We start from the raw sequence: 18,817 nt of genomic DNA, 5'->3' as shown, positions 1-18,817 counted from the left end.
TAATGAAGGTGATTAATATTAACTGAGGGCAGCGGTTCCGTATTCTGTCAGTTAGGACACCAAAAATAAAAGTATCGGCCAGAGGGGATTGTTTTTGTAATTGCCACTTAAAGGCGTTACTCCGCATTGGCCATGGCATACTTTTTCACGAATTTTGACCGAAAATGATTGGTGGCAAACTGGTTGAATTGCAGAACTTGATACAACATGTCAACCTTGATTCCAATTTAGAAGTCTTCCATCCATCCATTTTCAACCGCTTGTCCCTTTTGGGCTAGCGGGGGGTGCTGGAGCCTATCTCAGCTGCATTCGGGCGGAAGGCGGTGTACACCCTGGACAAGTCGCCACCTCATCGCAGGGCCAACACAGATAGACAGACAACATTCACACACTAGGGCCAACCTATCCCCAGGTGCATGTTTTTGGCGGTGGGAGGAAGCCGGAGTAATTTAGAAGTCTTTTTGACCTAAATTAATTTGGTAAAATACAAAAAACTTGTATTATCAAAACCTTTTTGAGTTTTTGTCAACTAAACCTTGATTAAAAGTATCACATATGTAACAACTAAAATACGGAAAAATACAAGCATTTTTGTCCAAAAAACAAATACTAAAACTAAGATGGTTGCCAAAAACAATACTGGGGTGTTTTCCAAGGTTTGCTCACCAGTGTTCTGATAAAAAGGCGCAACATAATCATTTTTCCAGTAACGAGAAATCGAATTATTACTTCCATCTACGTTACAACGCCGTTACTGATATGTTTGATGTAACGTGGCACGCTACTTTTGACACAGACAAGACACCTTTAGAATCCCAGCAAATTCACTTTAGGAAGTAGTTCTTCACTTCTCCTTCGAGCACGCAGACTACCAATGCTGAGCTAAAACGTGCAGACGTCACGCTTCACTTGGCAACAGGCACCGCCTTTTAAAAGCACACACTCACGCACTCTTCTCTCATGAAACATCTCTTAACTGCATACACCAGATGTATGAAAGTAAAAAAAAAAAAAACAACGCAATAATTACTTTAATTAAATTACATCTAATAAAGAATAATTCCCTTAATAATTAAATAACTTTTTTGGAAAGCAACGAGTAACTAATTCATTCATTTTTTTAAAGTGGTGATTACATTGTAATTTTGGATGTGAATCATGTTTGACAAATTGAACAACAATAAGGTTTTTGTTGTGTGTCTTCTAACATAGCCTATTAGTTTTATTAGCATACCTTTGACCACAAACTGTACAATTCAAAGGTTTTTCACCAAGGTGTGTTCTCAGCCTTGAATATTGGCCGACATGGAAATTGATCCGATACAATATCAGCCCGGATCATAGTAAATACTTGTATTTATTAAAGTAGTGTGAAATGTTAGAACATGTTTGATCAAGTGCAATGGTAGGCAATGAAAACGCTAACCTATGTATTGTTAATTGGAATGGACGTATGTCTTTAACTTGAAGTGGAGTCGTAATTTGCTTTTTGGCACCACTTAGTTGCTACAATAATTAAGCTCAATAATTAAGCTCACGACGCAGATATTTGAATGATGTAGACACGTTTGTTACTAGATACTTCCTAATACACTTCTGCTTTGGAGACTTGGTATATTTAATATGCAACTATAACTAGTTGATACTTGTTTATCTTGACAAATGTGTTATAAACTACAATAATGTTAAATTAAGGACACTTATTATGAATGACTAACTTGTGTTGTATTGTGTGCTTAGCTGTTGTGTAGCTGCTTACTCCTAGTAGCCTATAGCCTACCATGTTTACCCATTGTAAATTGCTTTACTAAATTACAAGAAAATACTAGCCTTGTGTAGTTGTTGGAGGACGTTTATCTAATATCGGACTCTGCACAAGTAAACATATTACACCAAAATCTGACATTATTATCTTATTGGGGCACCCTTAGTTTTGTTAGGGGATCTTTTATCATGAAATTGACAACTAAATGTTTTTCTCGTGCGTGTGTTCTTGTGTCCTTCACCTAGAATAACTTTTAGAAAATCTGTCACAATCTGCATAATTAAAATGTTCTTCTGTGTCTTGTCTATTGCGATTTCTGAGTATTTTGTACAGCAGTCCGAGCAAATGAAAGGTTTTTCTCCTGTGTTTCATTCTCATGTGACACTTTAAAGTGGACTTGTGGCCAAACACATGACTGCAGACTGAGTAACAAAAAGGTTTTCGCCTTCATGTCTTCTCATGTGTGTTAACATATTACTTTTTACAGAGAATGTTTTATGGCAAACTGAACAACTAAAAGGTTTTTCACCTGTGTGTGTTCTCATGTGACATTTCAAGGTCGACTTCTGGGTAAATGCATGACCGCAAACTGAGCAACTGAAAGGTTTTTCGCCTTCATGTATCCTCATGTGTGACAACATATTACTTTTGACCGAGAATGTTTTTTGACAAACTGAGCAGCTAAAAGGTTTTTCACCTGTGTGTGTTCTTATGTGACAATTTAGAGAGGACTTGTGGGAAAATGCATGACCGCAGACTGAGCAACTAAAAGGTTTTTCTCCTGCTTGCCTTCTCAAGTGTTGAGTCCAATCACTCTTTTTAGCACAAACTGAATATTTTGCAAATGTTGTACCTGTCTTCTTTTTATAGTACTTAGAGCATTTGTTGTCAGTGAGAGTATTTATATCACCTTCGCAGTCTATATTGGTGCCCAATACTTCTTGAGTGTCGTTGACGCCTTCATCGTCAGATACAGTAGAGTAGAGTGATGTTCTATCATCACTATCTGATACTGGAGCTATGAGGTTGTCTGGTTGTGACTCTTCGTGATGGTCTCCATCAGCTCTTGTCATGTATTGTGTTGAGCTGTTACTGGGAGGCTCTGCCCCTTTGTTCTCCTCACTTAGACTGTGATGACAATGTGAGGGCTCAGGAGGTTTGTCTTCATGATCTTCGATCTTCACAGAGACAATAGTCAATGGTAAGTTGGTGAGATTGGCCTCATTAGGCCATAGAAGACACTCTGCTCCTTGAGTGGTCCAGAGTTCCTCCTCTTCCTCTTTAATGCGGGGGGGCCTTAGGTCCTCCTGCTTTAAAGTGGCGCTCCCCCTGTGCGGCTTCAAAGGACGTTCCTCTTGACAACTAGTCAGCTGCTGGAAGTCTGTAGGACACAAAAGAAGGTTACCGTATTTTCCGCACTATAAGGCGCACCTAAAAACCACAAATTTTCTCAAAAGCTGACAGTGCGCCTTATAACCCGGTGCGCTTTATATATGGATTAATATTACGATTCATTTTCATAAAGTTTCGATCTCGCAACTTCGGTAAACAGCCGCCATCTTTTTTCCCGGTAGAACAGGAAGCGCTTCTTCTTCTACGCAAGCAACCGCCAAGGTAAGCACCCGCCCCCATAGAACAGGAAGCGCTTCTTCTTCTACTGTAAGCTACCACCCGCCCCCGGAAGAAAAAGAAGCGCGCGGATATTTCGTTTCATTTCCTTTGTGTGTTTACATCTGTAAAGACCAGACTACAAAATGCACGTAGGGTGAATATTCGCACCACAGGGAATGAGAAGTCGTCCTTCACTGTGGTTCTAGCTTGCCATGCTAATGGCCAGAAACTTCCTCCCATGGTGATATTCAAAAGGAAGACCTTGCCAAAAGAGACCTTTCCAGCCGGCGTCATCATAAAAGCTAACTCGAAGGGATGGATGGATGAAGAAAAGATGAGCGAGTGGTTAAGGGAAGTTTACGCGAAGAGGCCGGGTGGCTTTTTTCACACAGCTCCGTCCATGTTGATATACGACTCTATGCGCGCCCACATCACAGATGGTGTCAAAAAACAAGTGAAGCACACAAATACAACACTCGCCGTCATTCCGGGTGGATTAACCAAAGAACTCCAACCGCTGGATATTGGTGTCAACAGGGCATTCAAATCACGACTGCGAACGGCGTGGGAACAATGGATGACCGAAGGCGAACACACCTTCACTAAAACAGGCAGACAGCGCCGGACGACATACGCCAACATTTGCCAGTGGATCGTAAATGCCTGGGCAGATATTTCGGTCACAACTGTGGTCCGAGCTTTCCGGAAGGCAGGATTCACAGAACTACTGGACAACAACAGCGGCACTGACTCCGATGACTTCGACGAGACGGAACCGGCCATTTTGGATCCCAGGCTTGCGCAACTTTTCAATTCGGACACCGAAGACGAAGAATTCGAAGGATTTACGAATGAAGAATAACTTCAGAAGGTGAGCGCTATGTTTATTTTGTGTGTTGTGACATTAACGTTCGAGCAACATTATGTTGCTATTGCTCAACACCATTTTGAATTTTACTATGTTTGTGATTGCACATTTGCGTACATTTTGGGACAGAGTTGTTAGAACGCTGGTTTTTAATATATTATTAAAGTTTGACTGACCTATCTGACTGTTTTTTTGACATTCCCTTTAGCGCAGCGTAGGCGCGGCTTATAATCCGGGGCGGCTTATTGGTGGACAAAGTTATGAAATATGCAATTCATTGAAGGTGCGGCTAATAATCCGGTGCGCCTTATAGTGCGGAAAATACGGTAATTTGTGTCTTTATTACCAAAGCTTTTTGACACTGAATTAATGTAACAGATTTTTATCAAACTATGCTGACAATGTCATTGAATAAAAATGTGTGAGCAAAATATGTGTGTTATATTTTAGTTTATAAAAATTTGTTGCAGAAATGTTTGTTGCTTCAAAACTCAAGACCCACTTTGGTAAATTAAGACAGTAGCAATCGATCGGGTGTCAGAACCAGCTAATGAGGAGTCAAGTTTGCAGTCAGGTGGACATTGAATACCCAGAAGCCGGAGCAGTAAAGCAAAACAAGTATGGAGATGCCAGCAGAGATATGAGCGAATAAATGTATCCGGCAGAGTTGTAGATAAAGAGTTCCTGTGTTAAAGGGGAACATTATCACCAGACCTATGTAAGCGTCAATATATACCTTGATGTTGCAGAAAAAAGATCATATATTTTTTTAACCGATTTCCGAACTCTAAATGGGTGAATTTTGGCGAATTAAACGCCTTTCTATTTTTCGCTCTCAACGTGACGTCACATCGGGAAGCAATGCGCCATTTTCTCAAACACATTACAAACACCGAATCAAATCAGCTCTGTTATTTTCCGTTTTTTCGACTGTTTTCCGTACCTTGGAGACATCATGCCTCGTCGGTGTGTTGTCGGAGGGTGTAACAACACCAACAGGGACGGATTCAAGTTGCACCAGTGGCCCAAAGATGCGAGAGTGGCAAGAAATTGGACGAAATTTGTTCAAAATACGAGGGTGTGGGGAAAGCCAACGAAAATGGTCAGTCGTTTGTTCCGTACACTTTACCGACGAAAGCTATGCTACGACAGAGATGGCAAGAATGTGTGGATATCCTGCGACACTCAAAGCAGATGCATTTCCAACCATAAAGTCAAAGAAATCTGCCGCCAGACCCCCATTGAATCTGCCCGAGTGTGTGAGCTATTCAGGGACAAAGGACCTCGGTAGCACGGCAAGCAATGGCGGCAGTTTGTTCCCGCAGACGAGCGAGCTAAACCCCCTGGATGTCTTGGCTCACACTGCTTCTACCGTCCCTTATGCCACCGAAGATGATCAAGAAAAGAATATCGACCCTAGCTTCCCTGGCCTGCTGACATCAACTCCAAAACTGGACAGATCAGCTTTCAGGAAAAGAGAGCGGATGAGGGTATGTCTACAGAATATATTAATTGATGAAAACTTTATTCATTTCTTGCGGTTTTACGTAAATTATTATACATAAACTGTGTTTACCAATAATTTAGCTTAAAAACATTACAACACTTAAAAACAAACACATACCAATCGTTGGTTAGAAGGCGATCGCCGAATTCGTCCTCGCTTTCTCCCGTGTCGCTGGCTGTCGTGTCGTTTTCGTCGGTTTCGCTTGCATACGGTTCAAACCGATATGGCTCAATAGCTTCAGTTTCTTCTTCAATTTCGCTTAAGCCGCTGAAATCCGAGTCTGAATCCGAGCTAATGTCGCTACCTTGCTGTTCTATCCGCCATGTTTGTTTGTATTGGCATCATTATGTGACGTCACAGGAAAATGGACGGGTGTATATAACGATGGTTAAAATCAGGCACTTTGAAGCTTTTTTTAGGGATGGGTAAAATTTTGAAAAAAACGTCGAAAAATAAAATAAGCCACTGGGAACTGATTTTTAATGGTTTTAACCCTTCTGAAATTGTGATAATGTTCCCCTTTAACTGAAAGCTATTGTTCTTGTGTTAGCAAAACAAACATTTCATTGTGCATGTATGCTTGCTGTGGAGGAGGATCTCCACTCGTGCGGCGAATACTTCGCCTTTCGTGGGCGCTTGTATTTGACGCAAAGACATACTCCTCTCTTTCACTTTTAATACATGCCTCTCCTTGCTAAATGCAGCGTCAAAGTGGCAAAATTGGCACCACAGAACCTGTCTGCTGCGTCTTCTCCGGCAACGCAGGTGAGTGGTGGAGCGGATTCACAACACGACCAGCAATTCCCATTTATGTTCTTTTATGAGCGAGGCGAATCCAGAAGCGCTCAATTTGTGGGTTTAGTTGTAACTAGAGATGTCCGATAATATCGGCCAATAAATGCTTTAAAATGTAATATCGGAAATTATCGGTATCGGTAAAATGAATGACTTTTTAAAACGCCGCTGTACGGAGCGGTACATATCCGGTGAAACACGGACGTAGGGCATACTTGCCTACCCTCCCAATTTTCCCGGGAGACTCCCGAATTTCAGTGCCCCTCCCAAAAATCTCCCGGGGCAACCATTCTCCCGAATTTCTCCCGATTTCCACCCGGACAACAATATTTCCTGCAAATGGGTACATTTCTACACTATATTTTAACTTTAGATTAATTCTGATCTTCCAACCCCTTTTGGCCCCATATACACTGCACGCCAAATCCCATTTTTTTGCCCTCAAGTGACACAGATCTGATTTTTTTAGCCAGTCTAAACGTTTCAAAGTGCTTCAAATCTGACCTGTGGACATCAGATTCAAAACACACCAGGAGGTAGTTCTAAATCCGATTGGAATATGATCTATTCAAATGTGCCTGCAGTCTACGCAATGTGACATGAATCGGATTTTTTCGTCAGCTTGGGGCGAGCTACGTCATTCGTGTGCGCCGGAAATACGCAGTCTCCAGCTGAAATAGGTACGTCATCACAATATCCGGTCTCGGTTTATATTTAAGTTAACCACATTTTCAGTGCATCACCTGTCAATAGTGTGCAAATAACAGGCTGTATTTATATTGTGATTCCGAAATAGCAAACGTTGAAGGGTCAGAATTGACGCTATAGCGCATTTGCTTAAATGTGAGTTGAAAAATATGCAGACGACAGCGGGAGGCAGTGTGCAGGTAAAAAGGTATCTAATGCTTAAACCAAAAATAAACAAAACGCGAGTGCCGCTAATAAGAGGCATTGAAGCTTAGGGAAGGCTATGCAAAACGAAACTAAAACTGAACTGGTTGCAAAGCATTTAACAAATTATTGCCGCCTAATCTACAACGTTTTTTTATAAGACGAGTGCAGGCTCATAACTTGAGAGGCTTTGGATATTTCTCATTGCCGAGAGCTCAAATCACTCGTAAACGTTTTTGTGTGTCTGTATGCGGAGCAAAACTATGGAACAAAGTGGACTTACAACACAAGCAATGCCAAACTATTAATGGATTTAAACTATTGTACAAACATGGGGTCTGGTTCAAATATAGAGATGAGGGTCTTTAATTTGACCTGCTGTTGTACTCTGTCTCAAAGTGTTAACATGTGCTCAATTACCATTATTGCTATGTTGTCTATTACCATTGTTGGCATTTTGTCTATAACCAATGTTGGTATATTCATTATTCCTACATTGTTGATACAAATTATTGTTACAGTGTATTAACTATTGTTACCTGTGGTAATGCCACTATGATGCAACATCTTTATTATAATCCTGAACAAAGTAACAGTGAAACTCAAGTGAATAATCACTGAATGGAGAACTGGGGGTGGGATTAAATAAATTATCTTCTTCCCACTCCCTTTCAGGCAAAACTGGACAATCATGCATTACATACTATACATTACCTTTTGCACTATATTAATTTATATTATTATGTGTTGTCAACGTTGTACTTTTTATGTCATTGCCTAAAATAAATAAATAAATGGGGGAAAAAATGATTGAAAAAAGTAAACAAAAACAGAATGCTGGACGACAGCAAAGACTTACAGCGTGTGGAGCAGACAGCGTCCACAAAGTACATCCGAACATGACATGACAATCAACAATGTCCCCGCAAAGAAGGATAGCGACAACTTAAATGGCCTTGATTGCTAAAACAAAGCAGGTGCAGGGAATAGCGGTCAAGGAAGACATAAAACTACTACAGGAAAATACCATCAAAACAGGAAAAGCCAAAATAGGAGCGCAAGACAAGAACTAAAACACCACACACAGGAAGACACCAAAAAACTCCAAATAAGTCACGTCGTGATGTGACAGTATTTTGAGACAAGAGCTATATTGATGCATGCTTGGTTATGGTTTGAATTCATATCCAACACTTGCGAGAACAGCTTTTTGACTTTCATTTTTTAATGTTTTCTGCTGGTGGTGTGCCTCCGCATTTTTTCAATGAAAAAACTGTGCCTTAGCTCAAAAAAGGTTGAAAAACACTGATCTGTGCTATGCAGGGCATGTGTTTTTCAAATGTAATTCAACAATAACTAACCAAAAGCAAACATGGTGTACATTGGCCGCCATTTTGGATGATTTGTTAACGTTACTGTGACGTAATATACACAACTCATAATAATAATAATAATAATAATATACACAACTCATGCATGGTCTTTCCCGGGCTCCATAAGCATTTGACATGAATAAATAGATTACCTTTAATGTGTAACACTGTTTGAGTCTTGCGAGCAGCTTCCAGTTGTTGTCGATGTCGCTCCTGCTTTTTTGTTCGAGAGAGTTCCTCCTCGTACGACGCTATTGTTCTTTCAAACAGCGCCAATATTTCATCAGCTGCCACCATTAGTCGATCCTGCACACATTTTTTCAACATTTGTAATGGTTTAACTCGACTACACTCCATCAGGCAGGCGTTGTGTACGCTCGTATTGAATAGAAAGGGCTCCATTTTTGCTAATGCGTCTTGCTTCCGCCCTTTTTTTTCTTCTTTTTTTTAAACTTTATATATAAATGTGAACATTTACAAGCAGTTGAGAAATAATAATCAAAGTAAATACAAAACAGCACCAGGGTGTTGTAAATTCAAAGTAACTAAAATAGAATGCAAAATGTATATATATATATACAAACCCCGTTTCCATATGAGTTGGGAAAATGTGTTAGATGTAAATATAAACGGAATACAATGATTTGCAAATCCTTTTCAACCCATATTCAGTTGAATATGCTACAAAGACAACATATTTGATGTTCAAACTGATAAACTTTTTTTTTTTTTTGCAAATAATCATTAACTGTAGAATTTGATGCCAGCAACACGTGACAAAGAAGTTGGGAAAGGTGGCAATAAATACTGATAAAGTTGAGGAATGCTCATCAAACACTTATTTGGAACATCCCACAGGTGAACAGGCAAATTGGGAACAGGTGGGTGCCATGATTGGGTATAAAAGTAGATTCCATGAAATGCTCAGTCATTCACAAACAAGGATGGGGCGAGGGTCACCACTTTGTCAACAAATGCATGAGCAAATTGTTGAACAGTTGAAGAAAAACCTTTCTCAACCAGCTATTGCAAGGAATTTAGGGATTTCACCATCTACGGTCTGTAATATCATCAAAGGGTTCAGAGAATCTGGAGAAATCACTGCATGTAAGCAGCTAAGCCCGTGACCTTCAATCCCTCAGGCTGTACTGCATCAACAAGCGACATCAGTGTGTAAAGGATATCCCCACATGGGCTCAGGGACACTTCAGAAACCCACTGTCAGTAACTACAGTTGGTCGCTACATCTTTAAGTGAAAGTTAAAACTCTCCTATGCAAGGCGAAAACCGTTTATCAACAACACCCAGAAACGCCGTCGGCTTCGCTGGGCCTGAGCTCATCTAAGATGGACTGATACAAAGTGGAAAAGTGTTCTGTGGTCTGACGAGTTCACATTTCAAATTGTTTTTGGAAACTGTGGACGTCGTGTTCTCCGGACCAAAGAGGAAAAGAACCATCCGGATTGTTATAGGCGCAAAGTTGAAAAGCCAGCATGTGTGATGGTATGGGGGTGTATTAGTGCCCAAGACATGGGTAACTTACACATCTGTGAAGGCACCATTAATGCTGAAAGGTACATACAGGTTTTGGAGCAACATACGTTGCCATCCAAGCAACGTTATCATGGACGCCCCTGCTTATTTCAGCAAGACAATGCCAAGCCACGTGTTACATCAACGTGGCTTCATAGTAAAAGAGTGCGGGTAATAGACTGGCCTGCCTGTAGTCCAGACCTGTCTCCCATTGAAAATGTGTGGCGCATTATGAAGCCTAAAATACCACAACGGAGACCCCCGGACTGTTGAACAACTTAAGCTGTACATCAAGCAAGAATGGGAAAGAATTCCACCCGAGAAGCTTAAAAAATGTGTCTCCTCAGTTCCCAAACGTTTACTGAGTGTTGTTAAAATGAAAGGCCGTGTAACACAGTGGTGAACATGCCCTTTCCCAACTACTTTGGCACGTGTTGCAGCCATGAAATTCTAAGTTAATTATTATTTGCAAAAAAAAAAAAAAGTTTATGAGTTTGAACATCAAATATCTTGTCTTTGTAGTGCATTCAATTGAATATGGGCTGAAAAGGATTTGCAAATCATTGTATTCCGTTTATATTTACATCTAACACAATTTCCCAACTCATATGGAAACGGGGTTTGTATAATAAACAAAGTGCAAAACCATAGGCTCACTCAATTTCAGTGAATACCTTAAATTTGGAACACAGCATCATCGTTTTCACAGCTTTTTGGTTGTTAGAGGTAGAGAGTGTTTTAATGTAGGGTTCTAAATCTTTTTTAAAGGCACAAAAAACAGGTCGGGTATTGAGAAACTTACATTTATGAATATAAAACTTAGCCAATAGTATAATGAGGTTGCAAAGGTTCCTTTTCAATTTTTTTTTCCGACAGTGTAAATCCAAATAGCACATCTTTAAAACAAAGCACACATTTGTCATGAATATTATCCAGGATGAAGCGACAGATGCTCTGCCATAGTGATTGAGTGCTCTCACAAGTCCAAAACCGGTGGTAAACAGTCTCTGGATGAATGTTACATAAGGTGCAGGTAACATCAATTTCGCCATTTTCTTCTTCGAATGTTTTCTGGCATCAGCTACGTCATACTGCTGCTGTCGTGTGGCGGTATTAAAAATGTGCATGATGAGTGCGGAGGAAGAGAAATGCTGCAAAGAAGTGACACAAATCAAAATCGTCTTTCTAGAAAAAAAAAGAAGCTTAATCATGGAGTTTCTGAACACTTCAGCAGAAACAGGAAGCAGCTTTCTTTTTGAACGAGTTCTCTCCTAAAATTTAAAAGAAAAACATGCACACATTCAGCAATTTTAATTTCTGAGTATAGGCCATCGAGTTCCATACGTCTATTTTTGTCTTTAAAGAAGCAATATGTAATAATCTGGCCAGAAATAGTACTGCAATCACGGTCAAAATGATGTCGTCCCCTGCCATACTTGCCCTCCCTTTTCCGGGAGACTCCCGAAATTCATCGCTTCTCCCGAAAACCTCCGGGAGAAATTTTCTACCGAAAATCTCCCGAAATTCAGGCGGAGCTGGAGGGGGCATGCGGACCTGAGTGAGGACAGCCTGTATTCACGTCCGCTTTCCCACAATATAAACAGTGTGCCTGCCCAATGACGTTATAACTGTAGAATGATCGAGGGCGAGTTCTTGGTTTCTTATGTGGGTTTATTGTTAGGCAGTTTCATTAACGTCCTCCCAGCGCGGCAACAACACACAACAACAGCACTCACGTTTTCGTCTACCGTAAAGCAGTTCGTCTGCCGTAAACAGCAATGTTGTGACACTCTTAAACAGGACAATACTGCCATCTACTGTACATGCATATGTGACAATAACATCTACGGCTTTTAGAGAGTGCAGTGCACAACTGCGCACACAACAAGGAGACGAAGCAGAAGAACGAGGAAGATACAGCCGTGGCGACGCCGACGACGAGTAAGGTGAAGAAATACGCTTGTAAGTTCCAAGCCGCAGCTGCGATTGGACCTGGATAGCCCCCGGGAAGAAGTAGTGGACTACCAAGTGCTTGGCAGTGAAGATCTTCCTCAGGAAGCAAAGATTGACCGGTTTTGGGCCATGCTAGGGAGAATTCCAGACTCTAGTGCATTTGATGAAAGCACTTTTGTGCGTGCCACACAGCAATGCATCATCAGAGAGGGTGTTCATCATGGTTAGAAAAATAGTGCCAGAGAATAGAACAAGGATGAGTGTTATGTGTGTGTATATGTGTAAATAAATGAACACTGAAATTCAGGTATTTATTTTATTTATATACACATATAATAAAATAAATATATATATAGCTAGAATTCACTGAAAGTCAAGTATTTCTTATACAGTATATGTGTGTGTATATATATATATATATATTACTTGACTTGGTGAATTCTAGCTGTAAATATACTCCTCCTCTACTCAAAGCGCTTTGACAATATTTCCACATTTACCCATTCACACACACATTCACACACTGATGGCGGGAGCTGCCATGCAAGGCGCTAACCAGCAGCCATCAGGAGCAAGGGGTGAAGTGTCTTGCCCAAGGACACAACGGACGTGACTAGGATGGTAGAAGGTGGGGATTGAACCCCAGTAACCAGCAACCCTCCGATTGCTGGCACGGCCACTCTACCAACTTCGCCACGCCGTTGTTATGGAGACGTCCTTTATTTTAGTGCTTCATCTAAATGCCTCCAGTCCTTGGACACTGTTTTTCATTCAGCACTAAGATTTGTTCCTGGCTGTCGTAGTCTCACCCACCATTGTCAACTGTATATGAAGTCAGACTTATATTCATTGGCTGACTATCATTTCTAAGGCTCTTTTAGGTTTAATACCTCCATACTTGTGTACTCTGTTACAAAGAAAAAGCAGCTCTTACCCATTACGTTCTAACAATTTGTATGTTTTAACTGTTCCTCATGTACGGACGGAATTTGGCAAAAGAGCTCATGGCATTGCTGCTCCTATGGCATGGAATGCATTGCAGACGAAACTGAAACTTACAGAACTACTTCCATTTGGAGTCTTCCATTCTGTCCTGAGGAACAGACAGCGAGAGACGTTTGCACAGTGCCTGTGTTTTTAAAAGGTGTAAATCTTTGTTGTTTTACAGTTCTCTCTATAGTTCTATATATAATGTTTCAACTGAGTCCCTTCATTTTTTTTGCAAATAATCATTAACTTAGATTCCAATGGCAGCAACACATTGCAAAAAAGTTGGCACAGGGGCATTTTTACCACTGTGTTACATGGCCTTTCCTTTTAACAACACTTGTCCAGGGTGTAGCCCGCCTTCCGCCCGATTGTAGCTGAGATAGGCTCCAGCGCCCCCCGTGACACCGAAGGGAATAAGCGGTAGAAAATGAATGGATGGATGGAACACAGTAAACGTTTGGGAACTGAGGAGACACATTTTTCAAGCTTTTCAGCTGGAATTCTTTCCCATTCTTGCTTGATGTACAGCTTGAGTTATTCAACAGTCCGGGGGTCTCCGTTGGGATATTTTAGGTTTCATAATGCGCCACACATTTTCCATGGGAGACAGGTCTAGACTACAGGCAGGCCAGTCTAGTACCCACACTCTTTTACTACGAAGCCACGCTGTTGTTACACGTGGCTTGGCATTGTCTTGCTGAAATAAGCATGTTAACGTTGCTTGGATGGCAACATATGTTGCTCCATAACCTGGTTCTTAAATGGTGCCTTCACAGATGTGTAAGTTTACCCATGCCTTGGCCACTAATACAACCCCATGCCATCACAGATGCTGGCTTTTGAACTTTGAACAATCCGGATGGTTTTTTTCCTCTTTGGTCCGGAGGACACAAAGTCCACAGTTTCCAAAAGCAATTTGAAATGTGCACTCGTCAGACCACAGAACGCTTTTCCACTTTGCATTGGTCCATCTTGGATGAGCTTGGGCCCAGCGAAGCCGGCGCTTATTCGGGTGTTGTTGATAAATGGCTTTGGCTTTGCATAGTAGAGTTTTAACTTGCACTTGCAAATAAAGCGACCAACTGAAGTTACTGACAGTGGTTTTCTGAAGTGTTCCTGAGCCCATGTGGTGATATCCCCGACACACTGATGTCGGTTTTTGATGCAGTAACGCCTGAGGGATCAAAGGTCCGTAATATCATCGCTTACGTGCAGTGATTTCTCCAGATTATCTGAACCTTTCGATTATATTTCGGATGGTGAAATCCCTAAATTCCTTGTAATAGCTCTTTGAGAAATGTTGTTCTTAAACTGTGCGACAATTTACTCACGCATTTGTTGACAAAGTGGTGACCCTCGCCCCATCCTTGTTTGTGAATGACTGAGCATTTCATGGAAGCTGCTTTTATACCCAATCATGGCACCCACCTGTCCCCAATTAGCCTGTTCACCTGTGGGATGTCCCAAATAAGTGTTGATGAGCATTCCTCAACTTTCTCAGTCTTTTTTGCAACTTCTGCCAGCTTTTTTGAAACATGTTGCAGGCATTAAATTCCAAATAAGCTAATATTTGCAAATAATAACAAAGTTTTCCGGTTTGAACGTTAAGTATTTTGTTTTTGCAGTCTATTCAATTGAATATAGGTTGAAAAGGATTTGCAAATCATTGTATTCTGTTTTTATTTACGATTTACACAACGAGCCAACCTCACTGGTTTTGGGGTTTGTAGAAAAGATATGCATTTTCGCCGATTATGCAAATTATATGATGACATAATTTTACACTGCCGCTGCCACGCCGCCACCACAAAATGGCCACACCCCTACACCTACAAGTGTATTGCTTGTATTCCGTCATGTGACTTTTTCCCGGAAGTGAAAAACAGTGATGGTCAAACAAGCCAAGATGGCTGTTTTGCACCAAACAACGAGCAAACTCTGAGTACGCAAGAGGCCCTCGCCCTTCCTGCAAAAAAGCAGATACAAGCATCCATCCATCCATCCATTTTCTACCGCTTATTCCCTTTGGGGTCGCGGGGGGCGCTGGAGCCTATCTCAGCTACAATCGGGCGGAAGGCGGGGTACACCCTGGACAAGCCGCCACCTCATCGCAGGGCTAACACAGATAGACAGACAACTTTCACACTCACATTCACACACTAGGGCCAATTTAGTGTTGCCAATCAACTTATCCCCAGGTGCATGTCTTTGGAGGTGGGAGGAAGCCGGAGTACCCGGAGGGAACCCACGCAGTCACGGGGAGAACATGCAAACTCCACACAGAAAGATCCCGAGCCCGGGATTGAACCCAAGACTACTCAGGACCTTCGTATTGTGAGGCAGATGCACTAACCCCTCTGCCACCGTGCTGCCCCAGATACAAGCAAACAATCTAAATATAAAATGGAATAGATTTATACCAGGGATGTCCGATAATGGCTTTTTGCCGATATCCGATATTCCGATATTGTCCAACTCTTTAATTGCCGATACCGATATCAACCGATACCAATATCAACCGATATATACAGTCGTGGAATTAACACATTATTATGCCTAATTTGGACAACAAGGTATGGTGAAGATAAGGTACTTTAAAAAATTTTTATAAAATAAAATAAGATAAATAAATTAAAAACATTTTCTTGAATAAAAAAGAAAGTAAAACAATATAAAAACAGTTACATAGAAACTAGTAATTAATGAAAATTAGTAAAATTAACTGTTAAAGGTTAGTACAATTAGTGGACCAGCAGCCCGCACAATCATGTGTGCTTACGGGCTGTATCCCTGCAGACTGTATTGATATATATTGATATATAATGTAGGAACCAGAATATTAATAACTGAAGGAAACAACCCTTTTGTGTGAATGAGTGTAAATGGGGGAGGGAGGTTTTTTGGGTTGGTGCACTAATTGTAAGTGTATCTTGTGTTTTTTATGTTGATTTAATATAAAAAATAAATAAAAAATAAAATAAAATAAATATTAAAAAAAAAACCGATACCGATAATAAAAAACCGATACCAATAATTTCCGACATTACATTTGAACGCATTTATCGGCCTGCCGATAATATCGGACATCTCTCATTTATACCACTTGTTGCTTCTTTCAAATTTAAAAGCGAATTAAAGCAACACCAAAATACGTCCGTCAGACAACTCGGACTACAACAATGTGTCCGACGCTCTTGATATAATGTAACACAAACTAACAACGAACAAAATATAAACATTAAAAAGAGAAACATGAATAATTTTGTTGCACTATTAATATTATCTACCTGTCTTCAAACAAAATTAAAAGTCAACATGTTCCCTTTCCCTCAAAAAAAATGATAAACTTTTCTAAAATGATTAGGGCACATAAGTTGCCAGTGTAGTTTTGACATGTTTATGTTCGAACGTCTTATATTTGTCCTTGTTGTGGTTTGTGATTGTGTCACATTACATTATAAGCCTAGGAACCATTGTTTGGATCCGAGTTGTCCTAGGGACGTATTAGAGTGTCGCTTTCATTCGCTGTTCAACTTCAAAGAAGTAAGAAGTGCAAGAAGAAGCTGTTTGTTTCAGTTTCTGTTTGTTCAACTTCAAAGATTTAAAGACTATTTTCCCTTGCGATTGTGCTGCCAGTGAGGTATGTTTATTGGATCATTTTCTTTGTTTTAATCGTCATTTATGTCAATGATTTGATTTGTGTTTCGTGTAGTTTGACTGTGTCCTTCGTGGAGGAAAATAAGGTAAAACTATTTGTAATAATAATCTGTGATATTTTGGAGTAATAAGATCATGGCAAATAATGTTTTACATGTTTTAGCGATCAGGGATGGTTTCTTTGCCAACCAAACGACTTTAAGAACATATGTCTCTTTGAAGTTGTCCGGGGCAATGTTGGTGTAATGTAAAACAATTTGTAGTAATAATCTTGATCATTTGGTGTATTATAAGACCTGTTCCAGCAATTATGGACAAACTAAATATGTATCATTGAAGTTAACGGCCGTGGGGACGGTTGGTCTTTGATGCGCCCCCCCCCCCCTCCCCCTCCCCCCTTTTATACTGACTACTGATTAGATTTTTCTGTAGTATCAGACTCAGTTTTATTGGCCAAGTATGTTTAACACAGTCATTTGACTTGGTAGACGACGTGCTCTGTTTGCTAAATGCAAGAAATATTTAAATTTTCATGTTTTATTTAGACTTAGACTTCCTTTTTATTGTCATTCAAATTTGAACTTTACAGCACAGGTAAGAACGAAAATTCGTTACATAAGGTCATGGTAGTGCAGGATAAAAAAGCAATAAGGTGCATATATAAATAAATAAATATATATAAATAATATATAAATAAAATATACACTATATATATAAATATGTATAAATAAATAAATAGATTACTGTACGGATAAATATATTGCACTTTTTCACATGCGTCCACGTTTATTTATTTATTTATCTCCTTCATTGATGTGCATTCTTGATCAATATACAATTAAACTTTAGCAAAAGTGGGTGACATTGTTATCACCAGGAAGGATGAGGTCACCTACCTAGGTTCCATTCTATAGGCTAATCTTTCCTGTGATAAAATGGCAACCAAGGTAATCAAAAAGGTCAACCAACGAACAAGATTTCTCTATAGAATCTCCTCTCTGGTCAACAAAAGCACCATGAGGATTCTAGCAGGAACTCTCGTTCAACCCTTTCTCGATCACGCATGCACCTCCTGGTACCCTAGCACCTCCAAAACCCTCAAATCTAGACTCCAAACATCCCAGAACAAGCTAGTCAGATTACTTCTAGACCTCCACCCCAGATCCCACCTCACTCCTACCCACTTCTCCAAAGTGGGCTGGCTCAGGGTGGAGGACAGAGTAAAACAACTTGCACTGAGCCTTGTCTATAAAATCCGCTACACCTCCCTGATACCGAAGTACATGTCAAACTACTTCCTTAACGTAAATGACCGCCATAACCACAACACCAGGGGGAGCTCCACTAACCACGTTAAACCCAGATTCCGATCTAACAAAGGTCTTAACTCATTCTCTTTCTATGCCACATCAATGTGGAATGCGCTCCTAACAGGTATAAAAGAAAGGGCATCTCTATCCTCCTTCAAAACCGCAATAAAAGTACATCTCCAGGCAACTTCAACCCTAAACTAACACCCTCCCCGGATTGTTAATAATCAAATGTAAACAATCAAATGTACCGTAGATACTTTTCTTATGCCTTCTGATCTCGATCTCTCTCTCTCTCTCTCTCTCTCTCTCTCTCTCTCTCTGTCTATGTCCACTACTTGCTGTACATATCCTACCAAGTCAGACCTACACTGTTTCAATATCCATTTCTCTGTTCTCAATTGTTGATGACTGATGATATCAACCAAACCTAACCCCTCCACCCCCCATTCCACACCCCGAATTGTAAATAATGTAAATAATTCAATGTGATTATCTTGTGTGATGACTGTATTATGATGATAGTATATATTTGATAGTATATATCTGTATCATGAATCAATT

At 40.3% G+C, this 18,817-nt stretch overlaps 1 protein-coding gene across 1 annotated transcript; it reads right to left on the bottom strand.

The window, feature by feature from the left end:
- Positions 1 to 1,402: 1,402 nt before the first annotated feature.
- LOC133574156 (uncharacterized) lies at positions 1,403 to 9,221 on the bottom strand. The gene is made up of 2 exons (XM_061926238.1): positions 8,963 to 9,221; positions 1,403 to 3,146 (listed from the first exon to the last, which is right to left on the bottom strand). Exons 1-2 carry the CDS (start codon positions 9,210 to 9,212, stop codon positions 2,152 to 2,154), a joined length of 1,245 nt encoding a protein of 414 aa, XP_061782222.1. The 5' UTR covers positions 9,213 to 9,221; the 3' UTR covers positions 1,403 to 2,151.
- Positions 9,222 to 18,817: the final 9,596 nt, after the last annotated feature.

Source organism: Nerophis lumbriciformis, linkage group LG31 (genome assembly GCF_033978685.3).
Source record: "Nerophis lumbriciformis linkage group LG31, RoL_Nlum_v2.1, whole genome shotgun sequence".
Taxonomy (NCBI): Eukaryota; Metazoa; Chordata; class Actinopteri; order Syngnathiformes; family Syngnathidae; genus Nerophis; species Nerophis lumbriciformis.
This window is presented reverse-complemented; position numbering and strand designations above follow the sequence as displayed.